The sequence below is a fragment of the Myxine glutinosa genome, chromosome 7 (genome assembly GCF_964187855.1).
Source record: "Myxine glutinosa chromosome 7, kmMyxGlut1.1, whole genome shotgun sequence".
Classification (NCBI taxonomy): domain Eukaryota; kingdom Metazoa; phylum Chordata; class Myxini; order Myxiniformes; family Myxinidae; genus Myxine; species Myxine glutinosa.
In genome coordinates, this window is record NC_136267.1 from 77,317,515 (window position 1) to 77,344,631 (window position 27,117).

A 27,117-nucleotide genomic window follows, 5' to 3' on the forward strand; every position below is an offset into this window, starting at 1 on the left:
ATTGAGAGCTCAAAGTGTGGGTCACTGTGGTAAATTGGTTGAGAACCTCTGTTCTCGGCTATCCCACCAGCTCTGATATCCAATTACAAAAGAGAAACAGAAAGAAGAAACCGTTTTCTGAAACCGTCAGAAAAAAAGAAACGGTTGGGTTGGACTGAAGAAGAAACCGTTTAGTTGAGTTTTAGATTAACTACCATCTCTAGTTACAGAAGGAAAATGATTTCGGTGATTTTAATTGCAAATTTAGTTCATTTTATAAGCATTTCCGGTTTGTGCTAACAAGCCATGCGGTAAAGCAAGCACAATTTGTAACTTAAAATAAGTCACAGGTCGACGCTGATTCACAGGCACCTTGAAAGCGTAGAAGTATGGACAGGGTTGAACAAAGTGAGATATGAGGTTCAGAAAACAAGAAGTAACTTTATCGGAAAAGGAATACAACTTTATGAATTGTTTGACATTGGTAGTCATAATGAAAATTTCCAGAACACAAAAATCGTCATCACTTGTGAGTGATCTATGCATCCATTATGTCTGCAGGGTGGTGGAAATCTTTCAACAAGTTGGAACTGATCGGAAAAAACTCAACGCCTCTTTACAGCATCATGGACGGACACTCCGGTAGGTACATTCATGTGGCGATAGTACAAATATTCCACAAAGAACCACGTTGTAAATATTTTGGTAAAATCTCATCCGATAGCCATGCATATGGGTTCTCATAAGGGGGGAGTATATGTGATAATGAACACATAGTGCTCACGCATGACAAGATGATCCTCAAAAAAGGAAAAATCAGTATTGTTTGAGGTTTCAGTTCCCAATGACTTTGGAGTAAATGCTGCAGAAATCAGGAAAATGACCAAATACCAGGATCTGAAAAATGAGGTCAAGAGGACTTGGAAATTCAAGAAAGCTGAAATTGTACCAGTGATGGTCGGAGCAACAGGAATGATAAAGCAATCCGCGGAATATCAGTACAAACGATCCGCAAGTGGAGGCTGTCAGAAATTCAGTGAGGAATTTGAAAAGATCCCTTGGACCGAAGCTGTGAGAATGAATGTTCACAATCTGGTTCATGAATAATGATCCTTTACCGAAAAAGGAGGTGGAGATGTTGAGTTCTGAGAGAACTTCCTCCCATCTTCTGAAACCCGAAAATGGAGATACTAACAAACGGGGAAGTTGTTCCGAAAATTATCGAAGAAGGATATGTTTCTCGTGTTAAATTGATGCCTTAAAACACATGGATAGTGTGGGATCTAAAATTTCGGGCGAGAAGACCCTACCACTAATCATTTGCGGGTAGACTGCTGTAAATGACCCTCCTGGCAATTATTTTCCCACTTACTTATTGCTTTCAAGCATCTGATCTAAACTTGCTTAACATGGGTCAAACATCTGAAGGAATAATAAGAACAACAACCTTTTATTTGTTTGTTGCATGTTACATGTCAATTTTGCAGCGAGATGGTAGGACTCAATCATTTGATGTTTCTTTTCTCAGATTTGTGCACCCAACACTGATTTTCTATCCTGATTAACTTGCCCACTCAGATCACTGACTTTTACGTCTTCCAAAATGATGAGCCCAGAAATGGGACAAAACACCCTTTTTCACGTTCTCCACTGTAACCATTCACGCCATTGGTTTATGAGACAATGATGAGACAATTTCTGCAGAAATGCATTCTTTTGTAAAAGACAGTCCTTGTCTTGTGTAAGGTGGTTTTTGTTCCCTCACAAACAGATATGAATATGTGAGGGAACATGTGAGGGAAAGTGGACAAGATTGTCATGTGGACCGCAAGGCTAACCCCCGCTCTTGCAGGGAAAATGGCCTTAAAATGCCTATTGTTGTTGTTGTTGTACAAACAAATACTTTCAGTGTGGTTGAAAAGCAAAATTGTACCAAAAGTATTTCCCCATAATGGCAAACAAAATTAAACACGTTCTAAAGTTTGCACAGAGAGCCTTCGGAAAAGACCATTTTGGAGAAGGTGGTTACAATTCAGTTGTGGAAACTTTCAGATAGGATGTGTGAGCTTGTTTTATCAATTAGTTCATGTTCCCTCATCCCTTGCCTTCAACTATTTTAACACAGCATTATTTATTTTCTGCCAGTGCTGTTGGCCGATATGAAGAGTCCGAGAAGGCTTTTCGCTTGATATTACCTTTGGAGCGTTTTGATGAAATCACAGGTCTTGCCTTAACACTAACACTTCTGGATCGCCAGCAGGAAGGTTATGAAGGTTAGTACATTGTGTTAGGTCTTGGTTTCTTGGATTTTGGTAGTTTATGTTGTGAAGAATTTGTGGTGCTGTTGCAGTTATGACCCCACACACGCGAAGCGAACATCAGGGTTAAGCAATCTGCTCGTGTTTGCCTGTCTGTTTTATTAGTTTATGATAGAGGAATAACTTATTTAAATTTGACGTTATATTTTGAACACAAATCGGAACATGAATAGGAAGACAAGTCTTTCGTTTTACAGTACTTTGGCTCAAAATTTGTCCCGATCGTACATGTCCAGAAGGCTAGGAGTGAGATAATATTTTACTCTCTGTCTGTCAAGCAATTAAACAAAATTGAAAACCACTCCAAACAGAAAACGTAGTCATGAAGAATGTCATAATGGACACATAATACGACAGGCACGAATAACTAATGTAACGTGTTAAATAATGTGGTGTAAAAGGTGCTGGGAAAATGGCGGTAAAACCTGGATTTTGTTTTGTTTCTGCACCTTTAAATTTCTTTCAACCTTTTTTCAAATATAATTATATATTTGAACACTGTAGAACACAAATCACCTTCATAATGCTTCCAAGAACCTCCAGTTTTACAGTACTGTAGTTCAATATAACAAATAAAGGCTCAACAGGGTGGTGCATACGGGTGTTGGTCGGGAATGCTTCTGGACTACTTCAATAGCACTAAACTTTCAGATTTCTTTAATGATTGTTAAAATCATTATTTATTTTTTTACCAAAATTGAAGTAACTGTGTGGGGTATCGTGTTCCATGAACTCTTCAGTTATCTAGTTAATGTTTGTCAGTTTGTTTGTCTGTCTATCTGTCTGTCACATATCGTGAGATTCTGCCGTCTCGCGACATCATTAATTAAATGGTTCATCATTATTTAATATTTTAAACATTTGGTGTGTGTGTGTATGTGTGTGTGTGTGTGTGTGTGTGTGTGTGTGTGTGTGTGTGTGTGTGTGTGTGTGTGTGTGTGTGTGTGTGTGTGTGTATGTGAGATGACTAAAGTTAATATAGGATCATTTGTTAGCACAATTAAACTACTCATAATAACTTCATTGAGATCTCAAGATTGCGAATTGGACGTTCTTTCGACTGTCACTTCACACCTGGTACCATTTTAATGGTATAATGATGTAAGAATCCCCTCTTGCTTGGAAGAACAGGAAGAAAGGGGGAGTGGAGGACAGGGATTTGGGGGTGGGAGGCAGAAGGGAGAATAGGAGGGGGGTTGAGGACTTGGGTTTAGGGAGTGGAGTTGAGAACTTGGGGGTGGAAAGGGGGTTGATTTAATCAAGCAACAACTTTAGAGAGCACATAGGTAGATAATATATTAAATTCCCTTGATATTGAACTGCTCATTGCATAATATTGTTGAATTTACATTTTACATTTCGTGCTATTTCCACGGGTACCTGCTCGTTATTAGATCCCTACCCGGAGGGGACTATAGGTTTGCTCTCCATCTGTCTGTCCATTCATCCCTCCATCTGTCCGTCCGTCCCTCCATCTGTCGGTCCGTCCCTCCATCTGTCCGTCCCACGTGTGTTTTTCTGAACATTTTCCATACCCTTTAACATATCATAATAAATCCTTGCACCAAGTTTCAGTTGAATAAGTTACAGAAAGAACAGGTTCGAGTTTCGGGGCGTTTAGCCAATTTTTCACGGAGTTATGCCCTTTTTGCTTGGAACAAGAACATTCATTGGGACCGGGAGGGGACATGTATTGCAAAGCAATTCTCCCTCTTGTTAATAATATTGTTACGTGTGTGGGGGTAGGTGATGAAATACCTTAGTCCAGATATAATTGTATAGAGTAGCGTGCTCTGAATGTCGTGAAGAAGAAACCTTCATGTATTTAAGTTAGGGCTGGATGTCCGTGTAAGCGTATATGTGTCTCCATGCGAAGGGTGGAGCTATGCTAATTAGTTTTTTTTTGTTTGTTTGTTTTTGTATACTGAATCGAGGCTCGTGAAAGAGCTAACATTTATTTCACAAACAAATCAACCAGACAAACAAAATATACAAAAAGAGGGAGCGGAAGACAAGATGGGGAGAGAAGGGGAAGCACACGACCACAACATTTGAGAGCAGGGAGATGTGTGGGATGGAGAGGGCTTGGGGGGAGGAGGTGTGGGAAGGGGGGGGGGGGGGAGAGGGCATAGGGCATAAGAATAAATTCCCAGTGTGCAACTGCCTCTGTGATTTTTCCCTTTGTTCTTATAAAACATTTACTTAGCCAGCCTTGACCTCGGCACATAGTTAAAACAACATAATCACCGACGGTACCCAAACACTACAACCTCGCCCAGCCGAATATTCTCGATGGGCGTCAAGAATGGCCGTCAGGCCACGCCCCGAAGGACGATTGGTTGAGGAACGATGGGGCGATGCGACAGTGTTGCACGATTGGTTAGAGTGTGACATCATCATCGAACATTCTAGCGCTGGAGGAAAAAGGTGAAGCGACCGCCATTTTGCTCTCTCTCTGTCCTGGGTCTTTGGAAGGCAGACGCCTCTCTCTCTCTCTCTCTCTCTCTCTCTCTCTCTCTCTCTCTCTCTCTCTCATTGTGCCCTCGACGGAGGCGGCTGCACTTGGAGCGGTCAGGCTTTTGTTGTAAAATGGGTGAACTTCTTATGAAGAGATTTCTCAAGACGAGAATCAAGAAGACGTCACGACAGTTCCACTGAGATTTATTCAGTCATTGTATGGAGAGAAACCAACACTATTACACACTTATACTTTACACAGAAATACAGACAGAAAACGACGCGTTGTTCACTCGCAGGCAATCTCTGATTCAAGCTTGGCATGATGTTCGTTATATAAGCCCCGTCTCCGTTAATCGTATTCAGTTGGAATTTCAGGGTCATTTACAAAGGCTTGGTCGGTCAATATTCCTGGTGCCAAGAGCATTTATTTGTCATCATGAAACGGCTCAGAAGTTTGCCCAAGATGACAATCACATGGAATGGAGAGAAAACCCATTGTTTCTATCCATCTGAGGTCAATCCTTTTTGACCTGTTCAGCCTCTCTAATTGAGTGCTGCATACCAACCCCGAGCTAAGTCAACATTCTACCTCTGTTCACATCCTTAGAGGTCACAAGGTTATTCCACAGATGGTCAATTGCCGTCTTGGTTCCATCTTCATTCCCTTGCTCAGACTGCACACATAAAGTCTTAAATCGAAATATAATTGAACTGTTTTGGCAATAACTTCCCTCGTATATCCTTTATAATTCCACACTTTGATTCTCTCTCTCTCGCTTGTTCCGGCTGGGAAAAAGGACGGGGGTGCTTCGTGCCGTGTACGCCTGAGAAGTATCAGACCTTTGTGGAGCATGGAACAGTCGGAGGCTGAGAGAGAAGGACGTTTCGCCACCGCTTCGTGGCTCGTTGTGCTCGCTTGGCGACGAGGCGCCATCTTGTTCGCGCCAACGCGTGGTCGTTTTTCCAACCGACCGGAGCCATTCAAACACCCCAAGCTTCTGCATTGAACTCAGAGCTTGATATCGGCCAACTCACACAACCTTTTCTTTATTTCGTTTATTTCTCCCTGTGTCATGTAATTGTGTTTGAGTGTGGGCGCCCCAATTAGGAATTAGATTTTACCTTACCTTTCATTTTTGTTGGCATTATTTTCATTAAATTCATTATTTGTTGCATTTTCAATCCCTTGTGTTCTGTCTTGTTTATCCATGGTGGGTTCGAGGACGCCCAGTGAACTCGGTGCAGGTAAGCCCTTGCTACCCTACACCCTGCGTGTGCTAAAGAGATAACACCGCCAGCAATTCGGCTTCGATGTCTCGGAGTTAAAGCATGGTGGGCCATCCGTCAGCCAGGGGTCTAAACCCCGGGGACACGACAATTTAATTGTTAACATTGTAATATGTCTTTGTACAATGATTGGAAGCTTTTTCATGAAATGTATACCTTATTTTGTTTTTGTTTGGTTGATTGTTGGACATGTACCCTGCAGCATTTGAACGTGCCCTCACATTAGCAACTACAGAGCAAGACCGGGCTCTTGTGCTAATAGCTTTAGCCCTTGTTGAGTATCGCAGAGGAAATCACGACGATGCGAAAACCCTGCTTTTCAAATGGTAATATTGCCTTGCAAAATATTTTAAGACATTTCTATTGCAATTTGCTCAGATTTTTATTTGTTGTTTTCACATCATTTTTCAAATTTGTAAAATATTATTGCCCGAACCTTTCAAAGGAATCCAATTTGTCGAATTCATTATCTGTGCCCTTTAAATGTCTATGCAATTATACTAGAAAACTTTGATGTTTCATTTATTTTGTATTATTTGTCCCTTTCAACTATAATCTTGCTCATCCTTATCACCTCCACCACCAAAGGTGGATGGAGGTTATGTTTTCACCCTCGTCTGTCTGTTTGTCTGTTTGTTACTTGCAAAATCGAAGATTTTCAAGTATACTGTATTGGTCGGTTGCATTTGTTATTCTGTTTGTTTGTTTGTCACTCGCCTACAGGTCACAATTCCAAGGTCAAAGGTCAAAGGTGATCTGGAGGTCAAATTTCTAAAATCGCAATTTTCCATCCGAATGAATTGAAATTTTAATAGCATTTGTATATTAGTCACTAAATAGGGAAACCAACTATTTTTGAGGTCAAAATGTCAACTCAAGGTCAAATTTACAAAATCATCTATTTTCATCTGAAAAAACCATCACTTTTCATCCGATTGACTTGAAAATTATATAGCAATTGTACAGTGCCTCACTGAATTGGGAAACCAACTATTTTAAGATCAAAAGGTCAAAGGCCATCTCAGGGCCAAACTTCTAAAATCGTCAATTTTCATCGGATTGACTTAAAATTTTACATTTGCATAGTGCCCCACTAAATTGGTAAACTAACTATTTTTTAAGGTCAAAGATCAACTCGAGATCAAACTTCCAAAATTATCCATTTTCATCTGAAAAATCATCACTTTTCATCTTAACTTGAAGAATTAAACAGCAATTACATAGCGCATCGCTGAATTGGGAAGCCAATTATTTTTGAGGTAAAAAGGTCAAAGGTCTACTTTGGTCAAACTTCTAAAATCATCAATTTTCATCTGAAAAATCGTCACATTTCATCCTATTGACCCGAGCTTTGATCAGGATCGTCAATTTGAATCTTTATGAAATGGACAATTTGATGGATGAATGGCAACCTTTTTTGGGAGGGGGGTTGGGGGGGTGGATTTTGCAAGTATCGTGCTCTGCATGATGTCTTCTTGTTTGTTTGTCTGTTTGTTTGTGAACAAGATATCTCAAAAAATTGTGGACAGATTCCGATGAAATTGATATACAGTCACGGGAAAAAGTAAGTACACCCCATGTAAAGGTGTTTGACTTTTTCAACATATTTCTACATACAGCTATTTGATCTTAATTTCAACAATATTGATAGATAAATGTGATATAATATAACAAATATCATGAAACATTTACATGTTGTAGTCCATTGTATAATTTAAATAAACATAAATGCAAATTTCGCATGTGGAAAAAGTAAGTACACCCTTGGCTCTAATAGGTGGTATTTCCCCCTTTGGCAGAAACAACTTCAAGTAGGTGTTTCTTATAACTGTCTAGCAGTCTCTGAAATTGACTGGGAGAAATTTTTGCCCACTCCTCCATGCAGAATTATTTCAGCTGTGCGATGTTTGAGGTTTTTCTTGCATGCACAGCTCGTTTCAAATCCCCTCACAACATCACGATGGGATTTAGATCCGGGCTTTGACTTGGCCATTGCAGAACCCTCCATTTCTTTCTTTTCAGCCATTCCTTGGTGGATTTACTGGTATGTTTAGGGTCATTGTCATGTTGCAAGGTCCACCCTCGGTTGAGCTTCAACTTCCGACAGATGGCCTCACATTATCCTCAAGCACCGTCTGGTACAATGAAGAATTCATAGTGGATTATATGATGGTGAGCTGCCCAGGCATTGATGCAGCAAAGCTGCCCCAAACCATAATATTTCCACCACCATGCTTTTCACTTGGTATCAGGTTATTGTGGTCAAATGCTGTCTTTGGTTTTCGCCAAACATGTCTTCTGGTACTGTGGCCAAATAGCTCCACCTTTGACTCATCTGTCCAGAGCACATTGTTCCAGAAGTGCTGGTCTTTGCCTAGGTGTTCATTGGCAAACTTTAGTCTTGCCCTGATGTTCTTTCTGGACAGCAAAGGTTTCCTCCTGGCACACCTCCCATGTAGATCAAACTTGTGCAGCCTCTTTTTCATGGTAGACTCGTGCACTTTGACATCAACAGTGGCAAGAGCTACCTGTAGGTCCTGTGATGACATTCTGGGGTTCTTAGAGACTTCTTCCAGCATCTTGCTGTCTGCTCTCGGGCTGAACTTGCTGGGGCGGCCTGGCCTGAACAAGTTGGCAGTTGTTTGGAATCTTCTCCACTTGCAGATGATCTTCCGGACAGTCGAATGATTTATTTCAAATTGTTTGGAGATCTTTTTAAATCCCTTCCCAGACTCGTAGGCATATATAACCTTTTTTCTAAAGGCCTCAGAGAACTCTTTTGATCTAGGCATGGTGACGCCGCACACTTCAACAATACAGAGCAAACCAAACTAAATGTCTGAGGTTCAAATAAGACAGGTTCCTCCAAGATCCTCTCTAACGATGTTCTAATCATTTGCACCTGAGCTGGTGCACCTGATTCTAATTTTAGGTATTTGAAGTAGTGATAAATGTCAAGGTGTACTTACTTTTTCCACATGCGAAATTTGCATTTATGTTTATTTAAATTATACAATGGACTACAAAATGTAAATGTTTCATGATATTTGTTATATATTATCACCTTTATCTATCAATATTGTTGAAATGAAGATCAAATAGCTGTATGTTGAAATTTGTTGAAAAAGTCCAAACTTTACATGGGGTGTACTTACTTTTTCACGTGACTGTATGTATATGACAAGGACGAAAAGAGTCTATTTTGGTGAAGATCCAGATTTGGATCTGGCTGGTAGAATTTTTAAAAGTGATTCTTCACCATTGGGAGATAGGGCCAAAAACTATATATATATGGATATCTCAAAAAGTTGTGAACGGATTTGTGCGAAACTTTGTGAACAGGTTGGGTGTGTTAAAGACCGAATCATTTCGATTTTGGTGAAGATCTGAGTATGGATTCGGATGTGAGAATTATTTAATTTTAGAAGTGATTCTTCACCATTAAGTGATAAGGCTAAAACCGATACAAAGCACGATATCTCAAAAAGTTGTGGACGGATTTGGACGAAACTTGGTTGACCGATTGGGTGTGAGACAAGACCGAATCGATTCGAATTTGGTGAAGATATGAATATGGATTCGGATATGAGAATTATTTAATTTTTGAAGTGATTCTTCACTATTGAAAGATCGGGTGAAAAGTAATACATAGCATATTTGAAGAAGTTATGGACGAGTTATGAATAAACTTGGTGGATGAGTTGGTTCAGTGACAAAAACAAGCCGATTCGATTTTGGTTAAGATCCGAATCCAGATTCGGCCTATCGGTGGGATAGAAACTATAAACTATTCAGCCTGGCGGAGGTATGCGCTCTACCGAGTGCTCTTCTCGTTTTCTTCTTATTTGTATCCCCTTTCCCATTGAAAAAACTCAAATTTACAAATGAATTTCCCTTCATCTTTTCCATGTGCCTACTCTAGTTCCCTGCTTACAGAGCCATGTGCCGATGCTCTTTATGCCCTTTGTGCACTTGGACTCACCACGGCTGACTTGACACTTGCCTCGGCCGCTCTTTCTGAGCTCCTGAAGTTACAGAGTCGCAGTCAGTCCATTAGGGGAAGCAGTCGTCCTAAAGGAGGTCACGTGGACAGCAAAGGCGGTGCTCCAGAAGCAATTGCTCTGCTGGTAGTGGCACTCGCTGCACTTGACAACCAAGGAAAGGATCCGTTGCGCCAGGTGGTGAAATCCATTCACAGGTAGGTTTTATTTTGAGGCACTCAAAAGGTTAAATTTTTAAGGGATTTTTCACCATGGAGAGATATATAGCAGGATATCTCAAAAAGCTAGAGATGGATTCGGATGAAACTTGGTGGATAGGTTGGCCAGATATGTGACGAGGACGAATTTGTTCGATTTTTGGTAAAAATCTGGATCTGGATATGAGAATTTTTTAATACTCCAAGTGATTCTTCAGCATTCAGAAATAGGGTCAAAAACGATAGATAGCAGGATATTTCAAAAAGCTGTGGGCGGACTATGACAAAACTTGGTAGATGAGTTTGGTCGGTGACAAGAACAAGCCCATTAGATTTTGGCATGTGACAAGGACGAATGGTCCAGATACAGATCCAACCTATTGGCAAAATACAAAACTTAAAACTGCTCAGCCTGGTGGAGGTATGCGCTCCACCGAGTGCCGTTCTATTTTTCAATTAAATCATTCAACTCCACAGAAAAATAGTTTGGAAAAATTTCCTGCTTGGTTTCAGGAAAGCCATCTTGACAACAGTCCATCGTCTTTACAAAACTATATTTTGGTTTCATTTCAAGTTATTTTTCTCCATCTCTTTTCTTCTTAAATTATCTGTTATTACTCATCAGCTTTTGGCTGGATGATACTCACAACGTTTTTTTACTTTCATTCTTGTAACAGAGATCCAGGATTAGCAAGCTTGTGGGAGCTTCTTGCAAGAGTCATTCCAATATTCTCACCATCGAAAGCTCAGGTAATAAAAATAAAACATTGTCATTTGATTGGTTAAGGAGATTGATGAAGTACTTGTACTTAAAATGGCAATGTGCTGAGATCTACACGTTGGCCAAAATACTGTCCCAAATGGTTCTTGTTTGCACATTTTCTTGTATCTACACATATTATATCTTATATCTACATTTTCTCATGTCTTATATCTATGATCTACACATAATACCCCATAATGACAAAGTGGGATTTTTTTTTAATAGAACTTTTTGCTAAATAATTAAAAATGAAATACAGAAATATCTATTTTACATAAGTATTCAACGCCGAGTCAAACTCGGCATCCCATCTGCTGACATTAGTTGGTGGATTTTAAAGATCCCATGTTGTCCTTCATGAAGAGGAGGTGAGCTATCGCCAGCATTGCGGTCACATTCCAAATTCCTGTCCTAATTTCCTGTGTTGGAGTGACAACCAGTCGAGGTTGTATCCCGAGCCAGGAAACTGCTCCGGCAGAAGCAGTGTTCTCTATAGAGTAGAGAGCATGGTACAATGGTACATGATCATGATACAAGTATGGAGCAGTTCAAGACCTGCCTTTTGGACAGCAACGCAGCCTCCCAGCTGCACTACCAGAGGCAGTTTTAATTGGTAAAACCAATTTTTACAAAAAGCACACAATGACCCAACAAGTACCTAAAGCCTACCGACCCACCAGTTTATGTTAGATTTAGTTGTTGCTGAGCTGAGAGGCTGCACTGCAGTTAACAAAAGGCAGGCCTTGTCCTGTTCTAAATTGCCGAGACATCTTTCATAACTCGGGAGGCAGCAGAGTTTGCTCACTATTCTAGGAGTTGCTACAAACAGCTTTGTAAGGGCTCCTTCAGATTACGGAACAGATCATTTTTCGCAAAATCTTTCATCTTGGATTTCCAATGGCCTTTCCAATGGCCTTTCCTTGTGCCTTGTTAGCCGTTTTAATCATGACAAAGTTATAGCTTGACTGAAGGAACTTGCAGAAGCACCTAGTAGACACACCAAAATTACGTTTTATTTGTTTAACAAAAAATGGGTGGAGCCATAAATTGAATGAATGGTGTTTATTTTGTGTTTTTATTAATTACTTGCAAAATCTAAGATTTTTCAAATATATTGGTTGGTCTTGTGCATTATTCTCTGTCTGTCTGTCTCTTTGTTACTTGGCCAAAAAAAAAAAAAAAAATTCACAAGTATGTTGTTGATCGCTCCTGTTTGTGTGTGTTTGTCTGTCTGTCTGTCCGCTCAGTTATACTTGCCTACAGGTCACTATTTTAAACCGATCTTCACGAAACTTCACCAAATGGTAGAGTTTGTGGTCCGACAAAATCCTATATATTTTTTGAGGTCAAAAGGTCAACATAGGTCAACGGTCAACCACTTTTTAAAAATTTCTTAAATCCTCAGTTTTCATCCGACTGACTTGAAATTTTAATAGGATTTACATATCGGCTAACTGAATTCAACCACCAACTATTTTGGAGATCAACATAGGCCAAAAGGTCAACATAGGCCAGAAGGTCAACAAACTTTTATAAAGTCCTAAAATCCTCAATTTCCATCCGATTGACTTGAAATTTTAATCGGATTAACCTATCAGCTAACTCAATTCAACCACCAACTATTTTTGAGATCAACATATGTGACAATGTCAGCATAGGCCAAAGGTCAACCACTGTTTTCAAATTTCTAAAATCCTCAATTTTCATCCGATTGACTTGAAATTTGCATGGGATTTTCATATCGGCTAACTGAATTCAACCACGAACTATTTTTGAGATCAACATAGACCAAAAGGTCAGCATAGGCCTAAGGTCAACCACTTTTTTCAAATTTTCTAAAATCCTCAATTTTCATCCGATTGACTTGAAATTTGAATAGGATTAACATATCAGTGAACTGAATTCAACCACCTACTATTTTTGAGATAAACATAGACCAAAAGGTCAACATTGGCCTAAGGTCAACCACAATTATCAAATTTCTAAAATCCTCAATTTTCATCCGATTGACTTGAAATTTGAAAAGGATTTTCACATCAGCTTACTGAAACTAACCACCAACTATTTTGAGGTCAACATAGGCCAAAAGGTCAACATAGGCCAGATTTCTAAAATTGTCAATTCTCATCCTAGTAACTCAAAATTTGAAGACGTTTGCATATCAGGTCACTGAATTCAACCACCAATTATCTTTGGGGTGAAAAGGATGTTCTACTGAGTGCTGTTCTACTTTGTTCTCTTTTGGCAAGTGTCGCTCTATGAGTGATTTTTCATTTGTCTGTCTGTTTGTTTATCTGTCTGTCAATCGCCTACAGGTCACAATTTAAAACCGATCTTCATGAAGCTTCACCAGATGGTAGAGTTGGTCATAAGGACAAAAGCCTATAGATTTTGAGGTCAAAGGTCAAAGGTCATCTTGAGGTCAATGCTTTGCACGACATCTTATTGTTTATTGTTTATTTATTTATTTCATTCAACACATAAAGGATATGTCAGGCAGGCGAAACGTCAGAACTTGTGTAACCAAAACGTCTGTTAATTTGCAGCAATGTTTTGAGAACTTAAGAATGCAATATACTGAGAATTAGAAAAATGCACATTCTGTACAAGATGCAGTCTCAAGCATGCGTTACTCACGGATTATTTCCTTCTTGTGAATTGAACCTGAACCTGTTATGTGTTGTAGAGATTACGTACTGCCTTGTTATTTATTGCATGTCTGAAACAAGAGGAAACGTAATTTAAGGTTGCCCTCAGTAAACATTTGGAATTAGCGTGACCGTTGTATCCGCAGGGTGGAATTGTGGCTGCAAAGGTTGCGATGGCACTCGATGCTGGCAGAGCAAAGGTAAAGGTTCGTGGCTGTATGATCTGATCTTATCAGTTTAATGTGTCCTTTTCAAAGAACAGCTTTCTCCACAATGCAATGCCCCTAGATGAAGCCGGAACCAGTATTTTTTTTCGAGTCAGATCAAGTTCCAATCGGAACAAGATGAAGCATTTAACAAGGCAGAGCTTTTCCGGGGTATTTGGCATTTTTGACACAACAAGCCACTGCTATTAAAAACACGTTTTTATAATCTTGAATAAGTATTTTAAATGCAAAATTTACAACCTGATCAATGGTCATCAAAATCACATACGATGGTCATCTCAAAAGGTCTGTCACAAAAGATCTGTGAGGGTATCATTGAGTGCCACACTTTGGCTACTCAATAGAGGTAGTCAGTAAGCCATGTGTGCAGTTGGCCTTGGATTCCATAGGCAAAGAGTTTGGAGAGCAAGGCAGGATGCCAGACTGTATCAAACCTCGAGATATGTCCAGAGAGACGGTCCAGATCTCATGTCTGATATTGCGGACTTACATCCATTGTTGGGTGAGTAGAAGGACCATGTCCAATGTAGAATGACCTGGTCTGAAACCAAATCGGTGATGTGAGATGAGGTTGTTGGAGAAAAGGAATGATTTAATATTTACTGTGATAATGAATTCCATGACCTTGCTGATGATTCGAAGTAAGCTGATAGTTTTGCAGTCTATTAAGCAGATCAGTTTTGGACCTTTTATGTAATACAGATGTTGATGGATTTCCAAGCAGATGGAAGATGATCAAGTGCAAATTATAGGGTGAAAAGGGCAGAGAGAGGGTGTGCAAGAGCAGCAGAGCAGGTTTTTAGGACACATGAGCTGATGCCATCTGGTCCAGTAGCAGAGTCAGAGTCGAGAGTTGAAAGAACCTTCTCTCTCAGGTGCAAAAGACACAGTGTCCAGCAGCAGTTAGGAATAACAGGGAAGGGTGGGTATGAGAGTGAGGGGATGGGGACACAATATTTGGAAGCAAACACAGAATTTAGATATTTGGCCTTTTCACGATCGGAGTTGGTTGTGATGCCATTTGAAGAGAGGGAAGGGATGGAAGGGGAGCATACACCAGAGACAGACTTCGCAAGGCGCCAAGTTTTAGAGGAGGGAGACAAGACAAGTTAGAAAATTCATTGTTGAGGTTGGACAGATGTTGTTTCCTGGCTTGCTAAGAGTGGACACACACTTGTTTCAGACTTTTTGGAATGCACTGAGATTTCCTTCAGTTGGATTTGCCTTCCAGGAAGAGAAGGCAAGTTGTTTTCAGAACAACTATCTTACCACAGGATTCAGTGTACCATGGGCGGGAGGAAGGGTAGGATCATTAAAGACGAGATGGGATGAATCTGTGCATGAGAGAGAACAGGTTTCTGTGGAATTCCCAGGCTGAGTTGACATCATGTGCAATAGATATGGGAGACCAGTCCTGAAGAGAGAGGGCTGCTTACAGTCTTGGGGGTCTAGGGGTCTTAAACGTTTTGGTGGTCTTAAGGGCCTTGGAGATATTAAGGGTCTCGGGGGGTTGGTGGTCTTAAGGGTGTTTGGGGTCGAAAGGGCCTTTGGGGTTCTAGCTGTCTTAAAGGGTCTTAAGGATCTTGTAAGGTCTTAGGGGTCTTGGGGGTTTTAGAGGGTCGTCGGTGGTCTTAAGGTTTTTGGAGGCCTTACGTATCATGGGATCTTAAGGATCTTGGGGGTCTTCATGGACTTTATTAAATTAGGTCATTAGGTTCTAAATGGTCTTGGGATCTCAAAGAGTGTCAAGGGGTCTAAAGGTATAGAGGGGTCTTTGAACTCGCACACATGGTTTCTTTTATATATAGATGGTCATTGTTTTTTAATTACTAATATTTATGGATTACCAAAAAATGGTGTGAGATGTTTTTAAATGAAAGGTCGTACTATTTAACATTTGCTATTTCCATATGTTAGCTCGTCACAAACAAAGTACGTGCTTCCTCTTCACAGGCTGCACCCATGCTTGCCGCGGTCAACTCACTAGCCCAAGGGACGCGCAATGCCGGCTGGCTGCGTCTATCACAACAAGCAGTCCATTTATACCCAGGTATGTCCGCTGTTATTAGTTTGATTTGTGCCGACCTGGACCACCTTACCCAAATCTTCTGTACTGATAATTGTGACTCATGACCTCAAGAAAGTAAAAATTGTCTTGGATTATGGACAGGTTGAAATGAGTTTAATACTGTACACTGCAAGCATAGATAAGTAAGTGTTGCCCACTGACCCATGTGGTATTCGTTCCAGAAGCTTTTATATAACTGTATTTATTTATCTCTCTACGTTTTTATCTTTTCTATGGAGATTTTGAGTGGAAATGCCTTTTTATGTTGAGCATTTTATTACCAATCACAAGGTTCCTTGGGGGCATTAAGAGTCGACCACAAAGTGTGCATGTGGCATGACACATGCATTGTACTAGGTAGGTCAGGCAGATTACCTCCTTCCTGAAAGTCATGAATGAGCCAGTTGGGTTTTCTACTCTGAATCTGATCATGACCTGATAATTCTGATAATGCCATAGCTTCCAGAAGTTTGGAATCGAGACCTTAAATACTGCAGCTATCGGTGCATATTTGAACGTGCAGGATTTTGGATGCTAATCTAGTGTTTTTTAAAATGTATACGAAGTCGAGTCTAGTGTAAGAGCTAACATAAAGAACATAGAATAAAGGGAGCGGGAGACATAAGTGGGAGAGAGAGGGAAGCACAATAACAGTCGAGAACAGGGACATCGGGAGATCTGTGGAAGGGGGAGGGCTGGGGCGGGGTACACGGGATAAAAAAGATGGACACAACAAGGACTTTCAGGAAAGAAGAGGGAAGTTTGGTATTGAGACCTTAAATACTGCAGCTTTCGGTCATATTTGAATGTGCAGGATTTTATATGCTAATCCAGTAGATGCTAATTTAGATGCTAATCCAGTATTTGATACCATTGTAACCAAAATTGATTGAACCCTTTCGATGTTGACTCAAAATATATAGGGCCGAATTTACGAAAGGCGTCTCAGAGTTAGATGCATGTAGAATCGCGAATCGTGCGATGATCACCCGTTCAAAGTTACCACCAATCGCCGAAGAGTGATTATATAATGCGCAATAAAAACCGAATCGCAAATGTTTAAAAAATAAAGAAACTTTTACACATCGGTGTGGGAATGTTTAAGAGTGCTTTTGAGGCCTTGAAGCAAGAATTAGGCAAAAGTGGTATATCTAGAACTACAGTTGTACTGTGATATACTTCTTAGCAGTTTAAGTTAACTTTAGAATCACTATATGTTACAATATTGTGGTTTATGTAATGCAGTAAGGATCGCCATAACTGAAGCAACTCGAACAGCACTCGGTAGAGCGCATACCTCCGCCAGGCTGAACAATTTATGTTTTGTATCCCACTGATAGGCCGGATCTGGAATCGGACCTGAACCAAAATCGAATCGGCTTGTTCTTGTCACCAAACAAACTCATCCACCTTGTTTAGTCATAACTCGTCCATAACTTTTTTAAGCATCATGTTATATATCACTTTTCCCCCGATCTCTCAATGGTGAAGAATCACTTGAAATTAAATAATTCTCTTATCCGAATCCATATTCATATCTTCGCCAAAATCGAATCGATCGTCCTTGTTACATGCACAACCTGTCCACCGAGTTTCGTCCAAATCTGTCCATAACTTTTTGAGATATCGTGCTATATATCGGTTTGCAAGATGGCCTGGATCAACCTACGATAAGGGGCAGTGTGCTGAATCCCCTCCAACAATTGTCTGTGGCGCTGCGATTCTATGCAAGTGCAGCATCTCAATTGGATGTTGGAGATATGTTCAGTGTTTCACAGGCTAATCAGCTGTTTAGACGCACACAACTAAACGGCTGTTTATCTCCCTTCGTAAATTGCTATTTAGACGGGCGATTAGCTGTGTGTGCAAAACAGTGTTTTTGTCAGCATTTAAGGGTTAGGCGTGTATTAGCAAGACACTCACTGAATGCCTTTAGGAAATTCAGCCCATCGTGTTTAATCCTGTTGAAAAACAGGTACTCAAGTAGAAACAACAGAAAGGAATATAAAAATAAAAGTGTGATGAAGTAGATTGACCTCAATGAAACAGCCAATGATGCCAACATACCTGCTTTTTATGTTACTTCCTGTGTTTATTTTCATCTTATGTTTTATTTTCTTTGCACAGATGACCCAGCATCTTGGGCCTGTCTGTTGGCCTCTTGTCACGGTGCTGATATCTGGGACCAGGCCGAAGGTGGCATTGGGAGCAAGGCAACGCATGACTGTAGTGCTTCACTGTATAAGGTCATGAAAACAGCTGGTGGGTCAACTATATGGACAACTGATTGTTATACATAATATTGAGTTCATTTATATCTGTTTTTCATTTGTCGTGATGTTTGTAATAGTTTATTATTGCTTGTCCTGCAAAATAGTGACTCAGCAAGATGGAAAGACGCAATGGCTGAGTGCTCTCCCGAAATGGGGCCTTGGACAGGCTGTGGCCACCATGTTGCAGAGGTGCAAGACCAGTCGTGCGGCGAAGCTTTGCAAGGAAGAGGTCTCACCAAGCCTTTAATCAGTCATGAATTTGCTCCATTCACTACAAGCTAGCTAGTCCATATTACATGGGATGTTCAAAATATTCCAGGAATGGTGTGCTCATAATAGTCCAATAAATTGTTGCCGTACTACTCGTGTCAATTTAACAATGAGCCTCACTCAAGGGGGTGGAGGTGGAAAACGCTAACCTTTTTTTTCTTCAATATACTGTACAAGTATGTACGTACGTATTGTTAGTAAGGAAATATTTTTGCTTACTAATTCTATATACTTGTAGAGACAAAAAGTTGCCATTTATTGGACTATTGTGAATATCTTACATCAATAACTTGTTGCATCCCCCATGAAATTATATTATTGTCGTTATCTCTGCCACCGAAGGTGGACAGAGGTTATGTTTTCACCTCTCTCTGTTTGTTTGTTTGAGAACAGGATATCTCAAAAAGTTGTGGGTGGATTCAGTCAAAATTTGGTGGAGAAGTTGGGTATGTGACAATGACAAATTGATTCGATATTGGTGAAGATCCGGATCCGGATACTAGAATTGTAAAGTGATTCTTCACCATTGAGAGTTGGGGGCCAAAAACTATACACAGCACAATATCTCAAAAAGTTGTGGACAGGTTGTGACAAAACCAGGTGGTTGAATTGGTTTGGTGACAAGAAAAAGTCGATTAGATTTTGTTTCAGGTCCAGATCCAGATCCGACCTATCAGTGGGATGCAAAACATAAACTGTTTAGCCTGGCATAGGTATGCACTCTACTGAATGCTGTTCTCGCTGATTCATTTTATTGTCTTTTGGGAAATTTTTGTTGTTATTATAGCTTGCAGACCATGCTATATTGCTATCGTTGCTGCGTTATCTTTGGGACAGATGGCAATCTCCCGAGGAGCAGAGACGTCCTTTCTCGGTGCAATGACGAAATATTGGGTTGCCAAGCAGGATGCCACAGCCTCACATGGGTCACTGACTGGCATGAAGAAAGCTCTTAGCCAAGAACCTGGCTTTGTGTATGCTTGGCAGGTGGGAGCCGAAAATTGTTAAAGTTTTATCTTCATTCGATAACAACCAATGTTTCTGTCAACATGTAGTTCAGGTGTTCAGACTTTTCACTAAAATCTGCTCAATCATTTTTTTAACACCGACGATCCGCACTGTTGTAAATGTCCAAACTGCAAATCATACACTGAAATGTGGAATAAAATTGCTCGTTCTCTTTTATCGCATTTTGACTTTGTGTGCAGGCATTGGCAGAGATATATCGATGTGAAGGCCAAGTGCTTGCCACAGAGTTCTGCTACAGGCAAGCCCTGCAGAAGGCCTCACAAAACGGAGACAAACACAGCAAGATCGGCATCCTACTTCGGCTTGCTCACCTTGCTATTTCGCTCTTGCAGGTTAAATGGCATCGCGATGCATCGACACAACATCAGAGAGGGAGGTGTGAAAAATGTTACAGGGGTAAAGTGACTTTCAGGCCACCCTGTATTTGTGGAACACATTGGGGCCTTTGCCTTAGCAGCATTGCCTTTGCTCACATCAGACCAGGTTGGGTGGAGGTGAGGGGTTGAATTGTGAAAATGTAATTTGCAAAAATGGAAGAAAAGGGGAAAGAGAAGGTTGTGAAAGTAGAATCAGGAGGAAGAGGCAAAGAAAAGCAGATTGGTAAGATAAAACAGTAGGAGAACATAGGGACATATGCATATCTTGTACAAAGTATTTTCTTGTATGAAGAGTCCAAAAATCATTGCCCCTTTTCAAAAAGTTTGAACAAAAAACACGAATTCTGTTCCAAATGCATCAGAAACCATCACTGGGGATAATGCTGGTATTTCATTGGTTGAATGTGACATTGGCTGAAAAGATTATGATGACAGGTTTTAAACTTCTGTGATGAGTGTTGTTGGTGCAAGCCAATTCCTTCATGATTAGAGGAAAAACATTTTGACCCCTCCCTCTCCCTTATCGAGGAGTGGTTAAACACTACACCATTTTTACATGCGTAATATTAATGTATCCAAATTACATATGCTGTGTCAATACTTTCCCTTCTCTTGGCAGGCAGATAATTCTGATAAACGCTGGCCTCCCTTGGCTCGAGAGGCCTTAACAGAAGCTCTGCGTGTTGTCCCAGAATGCCCACTTGCTCTCCTCCTCCAGAGTCTGCTGCTATTTTCTACAAACAGAAGTGCCAGGTAGGAACGGCAATCTGCTGTCATATAGTAGTACCCCCCTCTCATTCCTCCCAGCTTCTTGTGCTCTTCCACCACCGAGGTCATCAAGTCATGGAATGTTCAATCCACAGGCAGACCCGCGTTGCACTCGAGCGGGTAGTTTATCGTTCCGCAAAAGGCACAATGGCTTCTATAGGCCGAGGCTACCTGCTTCGACATCTGGTTCTGAAAGACGATGAACAACTCCTGAAGGTATTATTACTCCCACTAGGGAGTAATGCATTCGATCGTGTGTGTGTGTGTGTTCGTATGTTCGTGTGTTTGTGAACAAGATATCTGGAAAGGTTCTGAACGGATTTGGATGAAAGTTGGTGGGATGATTGCCCTTGGGATAAGAAAGAATTGATTAGTTTTTGGTGAAGTTCAGGATATTATTCCGGATCCAGGAATTTTTTTGGTTAATGTTTTTTTCCGTTTTACTGCATTAAAGCTTTTATTCTTATTCTTAAATGATGCTTTTCTCCTCTAATTCCGGGATATATCAAAATTAATTCTCTGACAGTTAGGGCCTACTTTCTTTTTCATTTATTTTTTTGGGGAGAGGGGATGTTAAACAAAACGTATTATTCCAACTTGACCCACGGCAGGAGTATGCGCTCTACTGAGTGGCGTTCTAGTCTTTGGGAATGTTCTTTTCCTTTCAAACTCATAACTTCTGGAAATGGCCACACATACTATATAATGATCCTTGTGTTGAGACTGCGAACTCTCAATCCCATCTTTTTCCCATATGGAGGTTGTTAATTATTGTGACCACGTGTATATCAGATCCTTTCCTTCAGCGATGTATGTTTGGATTTCTTGTACAATCTTTTCTTTTCCTTTTTTTTTTGCAAGTAATGAATATATCTCCCGACAGGTACTGTGGCGGAATATTTGTGACAGTGGAGACGAGAGGATGGAAGATTTGTATCGACGACTAGTTCCTGAGATCTGATAAAAGCACAATCCAGCCAAGATTGTATGATTTACTTATCAACAAGTCTTATTTTATTTCAATTATTGTGGAACCCAAGCCACCACCCACATCTGTATCTTACACATTTTCCTTCCAGGATTACGTCATGCTTTCGGAAACTTCTATATGAATTAAAGCCGCTATGACAAGTACACACGTTATATAAAGCCTTTCATGGAAAACTTTTATCAACAGAAGTTTAGTACGTTCTGCGCTAGTGGAGGTAGAATTAAACGAGGCAAAGCAGCTCCCTAACAATGGTCAGAGATTGTCGAATAGATGTTACAAATTGTGATTTAATGCTGAATATAGTGATCATGGAAGACGTATATCTGCCAGGTGTATTTCATTTCAAACGTTGCACGTCATACAAAGAATCACACAAGGAATTCCAACACAGGAGGCCATTTGGCCCATCAATTGCCTGTGCAATCCTGCCAGTATCTACAGTCACGTGAAAAAGAAAGTACACCCCATGTAAAGTTTTGACTTTTTCAACATATTTCAACATACAGCTATTTGATCTTCATTTCAACAATATTGATAGATAAAGGTGATATAATATAACAACTATCATGAAACATTTACATTTTGTAGTGAAGTTGGAATGAAGATGTGCATTCCATGTGCATGGAAGAAGTTTCGGGAACTGAGTGGCGTGCTGATGATGAGGGGAGTGTCGTTGAAGCTGAAGGGAAAGGTGTATGCTGCATGTGTGAGAAGTGTTATGATTTATGGGAGCGAGACATGGGTAATGAACGTAGAGCAGCAACGAAGGCTGGAAAGGGTGGAAATGCGAATGGTTCGGTGGATGTGTGGAGTATCGTTGAGAGAGAGGAAGACAAATGATGAATTGCGAAAGATGATGGGAATAAAGCCTGTGATGGATGCTGTGAAGAGGAACAGGTTGAGATGGTTTGGTCATGTGTTGAGGAAGGACGAAAGTGACTGGTTGAGAAGAGTGATGGAAATGAATGTAGAAGGAAGTAGAGGACGGGGAAGACCGAGAAAGACTTGGCTAAAGATGGTGGAAGAAGAAATGCGGGCAAGGCGGTTAACAAGGAGAGATGCAGAAAATAGGGCAAAATGGAGAAGATTGTCATGGGGACTGCAAGGCTAACCCCCGCTCTTGCAGGGAAAATGGCCTTTAAAATGCATGTTGTATGTTGTTGTTGTATTTCCATTTTGTAGTCCATCGTATAATTTAAATAAACATAAATGCAAATTTCGCATGTGGAAAAAGTAAGTACACCCCGACATTTATCACTACTTCAAATACCTAAAATTAGAATCAGGTGCACCAGCTCAGGTGCAAATGATTAGAACATCGTTAGAGAGGATCTTGGAGGAACCTGTCTTATTTAAACCTCAGACATTTCGTTTGGTTTGCTCTTTGTTGTTGAAGTGTGCGGCGTCACCATGCCTAGATCAAAAGAGCTCTCTGAGGCCTTCAGAAAGAAGGTTATAGATGCCTACGAGTCTGTGAAGGGATTTTAAAAGATATCCAAACAATTTGAAATCAATCATTCGACTGTCTGGAAGATCATCTACAAGTGGAGAAGATTCCAAACAACTGCCAACTTGTTCAGGCCAGGCCACCCCAGCAAGTTCAGCCCGAGAGCAGACCGCAAGATGCTGAAAGAAGTCTCTACGAACCCCAGAATGTCATCACGGGACTCACAGGTAGCTCTTGCCACTGTTGATGTCAAAGTGCACGAGTCTACCATTAGAAAGAGGCTGCACAAATTTGATCTACATGGGAGGTGTGCCAGGAGGAAACCTTTGCTGTCCAGAAAGAACATCAGGGCAAGACTAAAGTTTGCCAATGAACACCTCGGCAAAGACCAGCACTTCTGGAACAATGTGCTCTGGACAGATGAGTCAAATGTAGAGCTATTTGGCCACAGTACCAGAAGACATGTTTGGCGAAAACCAAAGACAGCATTTGACCACAAGAACCTGATACCAACTGTAAAGCATGGTGGTGGAAATATTATGGTTTGGGGCAGCTTTGCTGCATCAGGGCCTGGGCAGCTCACCATCATATAATCCACTATGAATTCTTCATTGTTCCAGAGGGTGCTTGAGGATAATGTGAGGCCATCTGTCGGAAAGTTGAAGCTCAACCGAAGGTGGACCTTGCAACATGACAATGACCCTAAACATACCAGTAAATCCACCAAGGAATGGCTGAAAAGAAAGAAATGGAGGGTTCTGGAATGGCCAAGTCAAAGCCCGGATCTAAATCTCATCGAGATGTTGTGGGGGGGATTTGAAACGAGCTGTGCATGCAAGAAACCCCTCAAACATCACACAGCTGATATAATTCTGCATGGAGCAGTGGGCAAAAATTTCTCCCAGTCAATGTCAGAGACTGGTAGACAGTTATAAGAAACGCCTACTTGAGGTTGTTTCTGCCAAAGGGGGCAATACCACCTATTAGAGCCAAGGGTGTACTTACTTTTTCCACATGCAACATTTGCATTTATGTTTATTTAAATTATACAATGGACTACAAAATATAAATGTTTCATGGTATTTGTTATGTTATATCACCTTTATCTATCAATATTGTTGAAATGAAGATCAAATAGCTGTATGTTGAAATATGTTGAAAAAGTCAAAACTTTACAAGGGGTGTACTTACTTTTTCACGTGACTGTATGTACCTCTCTATCCTCACTGCCTATAGGTACCTATCCAATTCTAGTTTAAACCCAACCACTGTCTCTTCTGCTACGACCTTTCCAGGGAGACCATGCATTAACTACTCGGAGTGAAATGACCATGATGACCACTCATTTTTGCATCTTCAGATACATATGGCTGCCGAAGCAGTTTCTTGGCTATTGACCACAATCTTGGATGGGCCGCCACTCCAACGCAGGATACTCGAATGGCTCATTCATCCCAGAAAGCTGGCACTCATTTTGCCAACCTCAGAAGGATGACAGGCTGAGTCAATCCCACCTGGTGTTAATTCAACAGCATGACAGGGGCTTGAACTCAGGACCTTGCGATCTTCAGCCAGAGTGAAGTACTGCTGCCTTGATGTCATCTGAACTCTCCTCTTCTTTACTCTCAAGTTGTGGCCTCTGGTCCTATCACTGTTAATTCTACATAAGAACTCTTGCACCTATTTTGTTTATTATAGACCCTTCATTTTCACATCTCCGTCAAATACCCTCATAATCGCTTCCTTTCTATAATGTATAGCATCCCGTCTCCTTCAGCATCACTTCAAAACGTGCTTGGTATTCAAGCCTTTGGGTGGCATCATTTGCTGGAGGGTTCGGAGGGAGGAGGAAGGTTGTACCAGTGATGCAATGCACTCTATAAGTCTAAGGAATTTGTAATTTGGTCATGGTGCCTGGCGATAGCTCGCCTACTTTTCACAAAGGCCGTGGTATCTTTAAAATCCATCAATTAATGCTGGCAGACAGGGCACCAAGTTTAACATCCACATTGTTGACTCACCCTGTCTATGAAACACCAGGGTGAGAGTTTATAGCTGGGTCAAAATTCGAACACAGGTTAGAGAGCTGACGAGTGTGCGGAAGCTTCTAGGCTATCATGCCAGCCCATTTTGGTTGATTATCAGGCATTGGCGACTGTTCCACCACTGTGAACATTTGGATGATAAACGAGTCCAATATACACAATTTTTCTACCACAGATTGCTTTGCTTCATCTCACAGGGTGTTTGTATTTTCTCTTTTCACCTCCGCTGTGGGCCATAACATGGATTTGACAAACGCTAAGGCTTGCAATTCTGTGAATAAGCTTTGTTTTGTTCTCATCCAGAAACCATTTTCAGCTCCATCCTGAGAGGTATGGCAGCTCTGGGATTAATTCAAATTCAACTAGAACAGCACTCTTTAGAGCACATATCACCACCGGGCTGAACAGTTTACGTTTTGTATCCCACTGCCAGGCCAGATCTGCATCCGGATCTTCACCAAAATCGAATCCATTCGTTCATGTCGCACACCCAACCTGCCCACCAAATTTCGTCCGAATCAATCCATAACTTTTTGAGATATCCAAACAGTGCTGGCAGATGTATCCTCCGGCCTAACATCCAACCGATGGACGGTGCACACTTTAATTCATTGATCGACATGCGAAATACCGGGATAACAGTTTGTATCTTGGTCTCGATTCAAACTCAGGCTAGGCAGCTCAAAGGTCAACAATTGATGCTACGGTATGCAAATCAATATAATGTGATATTTGTTCTTTTTTATGTATTTACTTTGCATTTCTGTAAGTAGGTATCAAAAGACAAGATTCCCATTGCTTTTGCTACCGATTAATATTTATCACTTGACCACCACTAATGTGGTTTGGAAAGAGAGGCAAAGGAAATATATCCAAATTACATTTCTGCCGATGCACCGCTCATACGATGTCTGACGATACAAGGCTCGTACATTGCCTGCATATAGACCGCTCACCTGGACATTGACGCATTGCTACAGCTTTTAAACTGCCAAAGATATAGATCTTTGAGAGTTTTACTTTACAGTAAATGAAAGAGTAAATTACAAGAGTAAATGTAACAATTATCTTTTTTTGCTCCTTAAAATTTGTTGAATTTGTGTACAATAAAATATAATAGTATGTACCCCTGTGTTTTTGCATTCACTTTGCTTTGTGAACAGTACGTCTGCATGCTGCACCCTCCTGATATGTATACCCAAGTACCCCTCAGACCCCTCGCATAGCATGGCATGTTGAGTGGAAATGGGTTTTTTTCTAGTATCTGTAGGTGCCACTTGTTTTGTTAAGTGGTGCCAATAACCTTTCTTTGGTGGATTTTAAAACTTCCCCTGCTTTACCTCATGAAGACTGCTGGAAGCGTGTCCAACATTGCCATCGAAATGTTGTGTATCTATCACGATAACAAAAAAACAATCGTGACTGACCCTCTTTTATTTTTAGCCTGTAATCAGAAACTGAATTTTTATTCGTTTAAAATGTGCTGTAAATTACATTTACGTGTAAGATCACAAACCTCAAAAATCAAAGTCTGCCTTTTGATAATGAGCTTGAAAGGTTTCCAAGGGGTCCTCAAAAGTGAGGTTCCTCTGCCTTGGTGTACAGGTCAAGACAAACATGGTCATGAACTATGGAATTCTACAATTTAATTAACTTCTTAATTGATATAGCCATATTCTAACTGCTCTTTGGGTAATTGATTACCAAATTGACATGTTGATCAGACTCTTTGCTTGGAAGGGTTTCCTGTACTGAAATGATGACCTATACATGAGAGGATGGAAAATTAATAAACTATCAAATTTGATAAATAAACTCTAGCCCTTGTGCTCTCTGGCTGTCTCGACGTGCTTGAAGCTCTTGGGCTTCTTGGTCTTGAGAGGTCCTGGTGGTCGTTGGCTCGCCATCTGCGTGGTGCTTGGAGCGGTGCGTTTGCTTGGAGCGGTGCTTGGTGCTTGTGCTTGGAGCG

At 40.7% G+C, this 27,117-nt stretch overlaps 1 protein-coding gene across 1 annotated transcript in view; it reads left to right on the forward strand.

The window, feature by feature from the left end:
- Positions 1 to 26,274, forward strand: part of SKIC3 (SKI3 subunit of superkiller complex) — a 117,572-nt gene extending 91,298 nt beyond the window's left edge. Inside the window, exons 28-41 of the mRNA XM_068122557.2 lie at positions 541 to 621; positions 2,125 to 2,252; positions 6,247 to 6,370; positions 9,967 to 10,242; positions 10,920 to 10,992; positions 13,800 to 13,853; positions 15,834 to 15,930; positions 18,076 to 18,210; positions 18,326 to 18,450; positions 19,329 to 19,478; positions 19,700 to 19,852; positions 20,517 to 20,650; positions 20,761 to 20,881; positions 21,549 to 26,274. Coding sequence (XP_067978658.2) covers positions 541 to 621; positions 2,125 to 2,252; positions 6,247 to 6,370; positions 9,967 to 10,242; positions 10,920 to 10,992; positions 13,800 to 13,853; positions 15,834 to 15,930; positions 18,076 to 18,210; positions 18,326 to 18,450; positions 19,329 to 19,478; positions 19,700 to 19,852; positions 20,517 to 20,650; positions 20,761 to 20,881; positions 21,549 to 21,626 — 1,729 coding nt within the window. The 3' untranslated portion in view covers positions 21,627 to 26,274. The remainder of the gene's footprint in view (positions 1 to 540; positions 622 to 2,124; positions 2,253 to 6,246; positions 6,371 to 9,966; positions 10,243 to 10,919; positions 10,993 to 13,799; positions 13,854 to 15,833; positions 15,931 to 18,075; positions 18,211 to 18,325; positions 18,451 to 19,328; positions 19,479 to 19,699; positions 19,853 to 20,516; positions 20,651 to 20,760; positions 20,882 to 21,548) is intronic.
- Positions 26,275 to 27,117: the final 843 nt, after the last annotated feature.